The following is a 9,270-nucleotide window of genomic DNA, read 5'->3' as shown; positions in this document are numbered from 1 at the left end:
TTAGTTACTTTATGTTCTTTGTTGTGTATGTCTGTTTTCCATGTCTGGTCTTTGTCCTCGGATTACATTCTTTTGATTACCGGTCTAACCTTGCTTTCCTTGATTAATCATTCATAGTCCTGGTCTTACATTCTACATATACAAGACGGACGTCGTTGGCAATCCGTCCATATTACATTTGAATAGTGCCTTAAGTTAATCAGTTTGATAATTTTTTTACTGTCCTTTATTTGCTTATGATTGATTTATAATTGACAGTTCATTTGCACAATGCGAGAAACGAACTTGTATTAGCTGAAATGTCTTTTTGGAGTTCCAAACAACATTTAGGTTATCAAATTTCATTAAAATAATTCTATACATTAAATGATATAAAAAAATAAATTAGTTCATTCATAATACCATTAATAATACTTTATTATATAAAAAGTACAAGCTTAGGTATAAGATGCATTGTTTACAAAATAATTCATTAAAATTTAGATAAATATGAAATTGATAACAAGCATAGTAAAATAATCTAAAAATGTATAAATTAAATTTATTCCGTAAATAGATACGAAATTTTAATACGATAAAAGATATACTAAACAAAAGCAACATTTATTTATATATTGAAATATACGTTTTTTTTTGTATATGCATTATAAGTGATTGTTTAAGACCCATATCGTTCACCCTATATTGCAAACCTTACATTACACTCCTAGACCTATATCGCATATCCTATGTCGCTCCCCTTCTCGGAATTATATACGCAGAGATTACGAGTCAAAGGTACAATAAATGGCACCAACAGACTACTTTGAAATAAAAATTAGTATTTTAACCAATTTATTTTATAAAAAGAAAGTCGATTAAAGAGCAAAATGCGGTAAATATTTGTGCATAAGCTTTCAAATGTTTTCTAAATCAGTTTCTATGGTGGACGGACTGTTCGTTTCAAACTAGCATCTAAAGATTACCTATATACAAAGCGTACATTCTTTTGATTTGGTATACAATTTTTATGTTATTATTGCGTCATCAAATACAAGAATGATCGATTCCAGCGGTGTCAATTCCTAATCTGTAATAGACAACACACACTGAAGTCGCCATTGAATTGAGATTTAGAAGTCTAACCATAGAACCATACTCTTAAGCAATACCACAGAATAATAACAATTAAGTACCATTCTGTGTAAAAATCAGGCAATGGTGGCACATCATTTTCCCCAATTTAGTCGTTTTTGCTTAAAATATATTTAGTACATCTAGAAAACAACCAAAAACCCATTTAAGTTTATCCTTTAATTTGTCTGTTTATATCGGGAAAGATTGTGGGAAAATTTTCCTGCCATTTTTCCTGTATTGCATTTCAACTAAATCTGACCTATCAATATCTTAAAAAGACAAATTTTACAAACACTTTGATGGTTATTTCATGAAGGTTATCAGGTATAATTACTTGCTTGATGCAAAAAATGTCTGCGTCTTGCCCGATTCTTAGACGGAGAAGTACTTAAATCATTCATTGTTCAAGTGGGTGGTTTAAATTGAACTCTTGGTATATTAAATTTTCATGAAATACAAACAAATATTTCATGTTGTGCAGCGAATCATTTGTTTTCTGGAAGTTTTCGAGATTGGTGCTTTCTTTAATTGGATTCATTTTTTAACCAAACATTAGATATTTCAAGTATCACAATGGTTGACTTTCTTGTTATGTGCCTTATACCACAAAAGATACCGATAGATATAAAAGTACATATCTTTTCCGAGCCCTTATGACCTATTTTATCCGTGAAATGAGACCAAGCTAGCTCAGGAGTTCAGATAAAATGTTGTTTTTTTTTCATATATATAGATCTTTATGATGTGGAAGGGAGCTCTCCGAAAGTGTGAATATAAATCTGAACTCTGATTTAATAGTGGCTTTTAGTCTTAACTTATACTCAACATTCATTTTGTCGACAACAAGATCGGTTGAAAATTTCATTAAATATCTAGAATCTTAAAAACCCGAAAACATTCCCCAATTCCCTGCAAGCTCGTCTACTTTAACGAGGCACATGACAGATTTTGTTTTCAAAATAAAATTTCCCACTTTTTATATCGCAAAGGCATCCTTTCTCAAAGTTAGATGTTGGTTTGTGATTAACTGCAAATTTCAGAAGAAATATATTACATAGAAGGATTGAAATGCTTTGGAAAAGGAAATAACTCTTTAATTTTGTACAAAATTTGGTTGCTTTCTTTGGGAACTGTAATTTTTGTTTTAGCCATCAATAGTCGATTAAAAAATCATTATAACATTGGACATTAATATGATGTAAACATTACATTGGAACAAAAATTAAACATTCCGTGAGATAAAATAAACCATGTGTCATCCATGTCATAGGAACTGCCTGGTTAAATGAACAGTCTCTTTATTTCTTCTGTCGTAATTCGATAGCGATTAAAGTCAAAAGTTTGCTTCATTAAACAGAGTCAAATGTAAAAACTTATTTCACTAACATAAAATGGTTTGCTTTCAAACAAAAAAAAAAGAAAATTGATTAAGACATTATGCTGTATTGTTATTTATACTCATCAATCAATATCAATAAAAAGTAAAATAAATAACATTATCGGCAAACAAATATTGTAAGAAAAGTCATCATAACTTTTTTTTGTTTGTTTGGATGTTTGGGTTTGGTTTTTGTTTTTTGTATTTTGTGGTAATCCTGTTTTATCGTATTTGTGATTCGGACAAATCAGGATTTCGAATCACCAAATGTTAAATTGTCTTTGAAGTTGACAAAAGATCCATAATGAAACCAATAAATAATTCACGCACTAAGGGAGTCATAACAAACTATGAAATGAACGTCCACAAAGAAATATCTGTGCGGTAAATAAATTTATAAAGTACATGTATCTTATATATTCAGTCCGCAACATTAGTATCAGATTTTAGTATCAATCATTGGCTTCGGGGACTCTGATCCTGGAACGTTTGTTGTTAAAGTTTTGTGGGAACTTTTCAATCCTGATCCACTGAAAGTGGACCGAAAGGTTTTATGAGTATTCCGATAAAGACTCAACACCCGTTGGTTACAAATATAGGACAAGAAAATGAAAAAACCTTGAAGAGCATTTAGAAGTGCAACAATTGTAGAAAACGCAGACTGAGGAACAAACGCGTCTACAATTTGAAATAACCATGTGATGCCCGTAATGGCAAACAATTTGACATAAATTACAAAATGTACTTGGTTTGCCTTCATCTTGGAATCATTTTTTAGCTTTGGCCTCCTTGCTATTGTAAGTGATGTATAAATAAAGAAATAAATATTGGAGCAGCAAATAAGTCCCATTGGTACTATCAAAGAAAAAATAAATGCCATTGGTTCAGTAAGAAAGCACGTGTTACCACCATAGCCAATTATAGTGCCCGTTACTGTAAGAGTAATTATTATGTTTAAGATAACAACGACAGCTGGTGTGCCAAACGAAAAAGCAATATAACAAATCAAGTTTGATCTTTCCGAAAAACGAGTTACTGTTTTGCTAGAGAAAACGCGGTACATATGAAAAGAACAGACACCAAGACACAAAAACGTTGTCAACCAAAAGTAATGCATTAGAATACCAACTGCTTTACACCCGATATCGGATTCGATACCCTGAGTTATCGAAAGAAACATTAAATTGGAACAAAACATTGCAAATATTAAACACATGTTGTTTTTCCCTGGCAATGTTCTCAAGCTTATGAAGAAGCAATATGTAACAAACGAAATAAATAAACATAGTAGCGAGAGAATAATGCATATATGCGTTAAAATACTCCAGAAACCAAAAGTATTGCTAGGCATAGGTAATGCATTAAACTTCAGATACTTCAAACAAAATCGTACATTTTCAGGTGCTACAAAAATATACTTTTCTGGAGAAAGCTCTATTCCTGTGCCCAGAAATTTCAATATAAGAGAACTCTTATCAATTTCAAAAAGTTTAAACGACATTTCAACCTGCTCACATAATAATAAATCACTTACGTGAGAATAAGTGTACTGGTCTTTCTTTACGCGATAATCATCGTTAGATTTCTGTACTTTTTTATGACATTTATGAGTAAACTCAGATTTAGCTAATATATTAGGCGTATTTAAAGCAATTGGGTCTGGAGTAACTTCGACAGCATGAGTGACATCCTCAAATGTAATTTTGAATATTGATGAAATGGATTGAACTAAGGCTTCCTCCACAAATGATCGATTAACATCCATGTCGAAAAACAACTCGTAATACACACTGATACTGACTTCCTCTCCATCTTTAATGTTTTGATTACAATTCTGGTCTGAAATCAGGTACGTAGAATCAAAAGGGGACTCCCAAGATTTTAAATTCATATCGCGAATCACATGATCTTTGAATTTGGTATCAATAACATCATGGAATCTAAATGTGCTGTTTATCTGACTATTTATTTTTATTTTTATACTTGCAAACATTATGTATCCTAGATTTGATGTAAATTGAAGCAATGGCTGACACCCAGTATCCACCAATAGTTTACCCGGATAACACACAATATCAAGACATTTATTCTGAAATTATCAAAAAAAGGCTTATGAGCTTTTCAAAAGTTATAGTAGAGACATCATTTGAAATATATATACCTGTCTTACATTAACCCCATAATGGACTGTAGAATGCGTGCGGTTTGAGAGTTAATCTGTTTTGATATGTGTTCGGTTTAATCATGGTTCGATTAAGGCAGGTTTCACTGTATATCAACTAATACGGAGGTTTTTACGAAGGCAGCTTAACAAAAACACATGAAATATCATTACTGAGAAAAAAAGAATAAAGTCAGAAAAATGACATAAGTGAATTCCTAAGACGAATGTAAATGCTGTGTGTGTGGTGATTGTGGGGACAATGTGCATAGATATAAAGAAATATATATACGTTTTTTCCTCAGTTATAGTTGAGACAGCTGCTGTATTGTCGGCAATAGTTTCTTTAAAATCATTTACTTTCAATTAATCATTACACACATCAACATACAAATAAATTACTATTCATAGTAACGTACATGGTTCAACATTATCGGATACGAACTACCAATGAACATGAAAGGTTCATAAGGTCAAATGTTTATCACATATTCATTTAACAAACTAACCTGAAATAATGTCTGACTAGAATTACATCGCAGAAGGACTCCAGCTTCCCTTGGTTTGTAGTTAGAAAATGCAAAAATTGCTCTATAACCGGGCATGATCGGAGGAGAATATGATGGTTTCGGGTTTCGTCCTGTATCAATTGTTATTGGGGGGAAAGTTTGCGTAATTATTAAAGTCCGATCAGTCTTTTCATTACAAGTTCTGCAGAAGAAGTTCTTGTATGGTGCCAAAGCTTCAATTAATGGAAGCTGCAGGCAATTGTCATTTATGACGTCATTATACGACGACCAACCACCGCTTTCATTGCAAGTTCGGTATTTCATCTCTATCACTTCAGCCGGGTTGCACATTTCACAAAATGGATTAATCCTATTTGATGGAAACAATATATTTTCACAAGCAATGTCTATATTCTTATCATACGCTGTCCAATAGCCTGTCTCATTGCAACGTGTGTTTCCAGGAACACATTCAGCACTGTAATGTTCAGTTGGGCTATATATTACCTTGCACTTATTTTCTATCAGATATTTAAAGTAGGTATCCATAGAAACAAAGTAATAATGTGGAATGAATACAGAACAAGCGATTTTTAAATTCCAGAATTTTGTCATGGATTGGCTTTTGTTAAGACTGTTCTCCCAGTCACAAAGTGCACAATATAGGTTCTTATAATGTAGATATGTTGCGTATGAATCGTCTAAAACTATTTCTACTGGCATGAAGTTGAAAAAATCATCAGCAGAATTTAAAAAGCACAAATCACTGAGCAAGGCTGAATCTGAGTTTGGGCAGTTATTAAAAACCAGGTAACTAACTCCTAAATCTGAATATATCGGGTCAGTACATCCTGTTGAACGCTTGAAATATTTCTCAATACAACAAATTCCTAAGAAATAACAGGTATCAGATCTTTCGCATGACGAATAACCGAATTCATCGACAAACGAATAATTGGAAGAAAACTGTGCTTTCCCAGTAAATGCGTAGTATTTCGCCATAATATCTGGTAACATTACGTCTTGGTGGTTTATGTGTACAGAGAAAGTTCCATTCTTTTTAACTTCATTTAAAACTTGTTTCCCTTTCTGTATTATTTCATTGAAATTAAAATGCGTAATGTAAATGTTAGTTTTAAATTGCGAAAACTTGCTTACTTCCTTTAAGTGGTATGAAAAAAGGGCATTTAGTTCTTGCGCTTTTAGTTCTATTGCATTGTTAATTTCACTCCGTTTAATATTACATAAATAACAGTAAAAATTCTTGAATGGGAAAGTCAGTGTTGTTTTCTGGGTCAAATTGCATTCCTGTTCTATTTTCACATCATACGTTTCCCATAATCCAGTTTCGTTACAACGGTCCATTACTCTTCCTGTGCTTCGAGGAGGGTTACATACGTAACAAAATATGTTTTTGAACATGCGGTTAAATTTATTATCATACGTTCGACACGCTAAATCAATATCCGGTTCGTATGTTTCCCAAGTTCCGGTGATGTTGCATTCTGTTATTAGGTTTTCATTTTTATCACAAATTGCTTTTTCTCGACAGATGTTGTTCCAACATTTGTCATGCTTCGGAATGGAATAAGAGAAAATACATTTCTTTTTCAATGCCTGTTCCGCAATCGCTTCATACGAAGATAAGAAATTAAAATCTGCAAATTCTAGACAATTTGTGTCGATCCTCCACGACAAAATGGTATCTTCCTTTTCATGATAACACCTTGCACAGTAAATATTTCGGTAAGACACCCCTGACGTTAACGAGTAAACAGGGACATTGGTTAGTTTTCCTTCAAAATCGTCAGCTATGTTTTCACAACTCCGTTTTGTTTTTTGATCGGTATTCTCGGGGCACTGTGTTACAATAGAAAAAGATCTTCCTGCCATAAGGTGATTGCTATATCTTATTATTGTGTTGTCTACACAAGACCATTTCCATTCAAAGAACTTATCCGGACAGCAGTTTCTTGTCCATATACAAGAATCGTCACAGCTACATGTGGGACAAAACTTTTCATTTGTAAATATATCGACCGGAAGTGATGACGAAGACTTCGGGATACACAGCATAGCACCACAAACAGATGTGTAAATATCTATCAGATATGTAACATTCATACACGAAGCAATACAAGTCATCACTAACAGAATGCTCAGAACTACATAGGTATTCATTGTTATGCGTCTAAAAGAATTATTCCTCTATTTGTATTCACTCAATAATTAGTAAGTTTATATGTTCCATTCTATAGAACCAGTTGAATCAAGTGCAACTAGTCCTATAAAATAATGATTTCCAACACGTTGTTTTATCGTAGACTGGGTTAGTAGGATCTAGTTAAACCATCGTATCCAAACCGTTGAGTTTCCTTTTATATACGACAAAAATATTGCACAAAATTTCATTAATAATTATCAAACCTAATACTTTTTTGTAATTTAGAGCCAATATTTGTTATGCTCGAAATTGATTCAGTTATATAAATTATGTGAAATAACTAGTTTTGTCTCATTACAAGTTCTCCCACCAGGTGACTGTATATCAGAACCAATATCAATTTACAAAAAAACTTTAGCAATTATCATCAATGTGTGTTTGTTCTATAGCAGACAACGTGACTACAAAAAGTAATCCTTTCTACCACGGAGTCCTAATCGAGTTGATCTCCCTACGGTGAAGACAATTGTGATAAATTATAAACACCGTATTTACTCGCCTCCATTAATTATAAGCAATTTATGTAAATGTCACCATGGCATAAATTCCACTGCGTCAATCTTAGAGGATGTTTGCCAAATGAACTCTTTCTAATGCATGTTAAACAGTACACATTTTTAACTGCTTCCGACAGGGAAATTAATACTGATTTATAAATATGCATGCGGGATTATTAAACACTCCTTGAAAGTAATTAATATGCATCCCTTCTATTTACATTTACCTGCAAACTTTGCCACAGGAATTGGCTTCCATCTAGAACAAATATGTAGGGAGACCAAATTTCTTTCAGAAAATAGCATAATTTTCATTCTCGATCATCGTAATAATGGTATATTCGTAGTTCTGTTTTATCTTATGTAAAAACGTCATTTGTCCTTAGAATTTAGTGCAATCAATATGTAAAGCAATGAAAATATATAGTTAAGTATCGATTGGCTGTCTAATGTTGTCCCATTCAAGTACTACAACCCCTATATAGTGGCTGTTTGATACACTTTTCGAAAAAAAAAGGGGGGGGCAAAAGTAGTTTTTTTTGTTTTTTTTTGTAAAAACGGCCCCGACCGCCAACTTTTGAGCCCCGATGAGCGATTTCCGAGTATCGATCTGCAATCTTTTATAATTCTTATTTCAACTATAAAATTTCTTTTAATATCCAATTTGGACATTCTTGAAAATAGAATAAATGTTAATCGAACGTCAAACAAATATCAAATGAATGTCAAACGAATGTCAAATGAATATCAAATGAATGTCGAATAAGTGCACGAAATGATGGTCATATGTTTGTCACTTTTTAACCATGGCTGTGGTCGAAAGAGCTTTGAAGCACGTCATATTAGAAAACTTAATGACATCAAGTAATAATTTATCTCCCTTGAATGCGACTGTTTTTTTAATGAATATTTGTAATTGTACCATATATACTTTTTGTAAAACATTCTTTTACAGTGATATAAAGAAAATTATTTACATCATATTAAACACATTTCGCTCATTAAAACATATTTTTACATGAATTTGCAAGATGACCAAAAAATAACCCAGTTCTTATGATATAAAAAATTGTTCAAAAACATTATATATGTTCATTGTACTGACGTCAATATGGTGAAAACTGTGGTAAATTCTGTTGTGTGTGTTAATGTTTGTAATCACTTAATATGGAGTTGTTTCCTCGGTGAGGACAGTACTACTTGAGAAAAGCAGAGGATACATACCTACCCTTGCACTTGGTCCATGCTCCGTTTTTAGTTGAGTCCGATTAGTTATTATCCTTTGTTACTTTGTATGATGCATTATTTTGGTTATTTTATGTTCGTGGTTGTGTTTGTCTATTTTCCATGTCCTGTCCTTGTCCCTGGTTTACATTCTTTTGATT

The 9,270-nt window shown here is 32.5% G+C and overlaps 1 protein-coding gene across 1 annotated transcript; it reads right to left on the bottom strand.

The window, feature by feature from the left end:
• Positions 1-2,683: 2,683 nt before the first annotated feature.
• On the bottom strand, positions 2,684-9,223 carry LOC148617896 (uncharacterized). Its single transcript, XM_088585549.1, has 2 exons — positions 5,165-9,223; positions 2,684-4,583 (listed from the first exon to the last, which is right to left on the bottom strand). Exons 1-2 carry the CDS (start codon positions 7,343-7,345, stop codon positions 2,934-2,936), a joined length of 3,831 nt encoding a protein of 1,276 aa, XP_088441675.1. The 5' UTR covers positions 7,346-9,223; the 3' UTR covers positions 2,684-2,933.
• Positions 9,224-9,270: the final 47 nt, after the last annotated feature.

This window comes from Perna viridis, chromosome 5, assembly GCF_037379345.1.
Source record: "Perna viridis isolate PV_CMFRI_1.1 ecotype Kerala chromosome 5, ASM3737934v1, whole genome shotgun sequence".
Lineage (NCBI taxonomy): Eukaryota > Metazoa > Mollusca > Bivalvia > Mytilida > Mytilidae > Perna > Perna viridis.
Note: the sequence above shows the minus strand (reverse complement) of the source record. Positions and strands in the feature narration are given on the sequence as shown.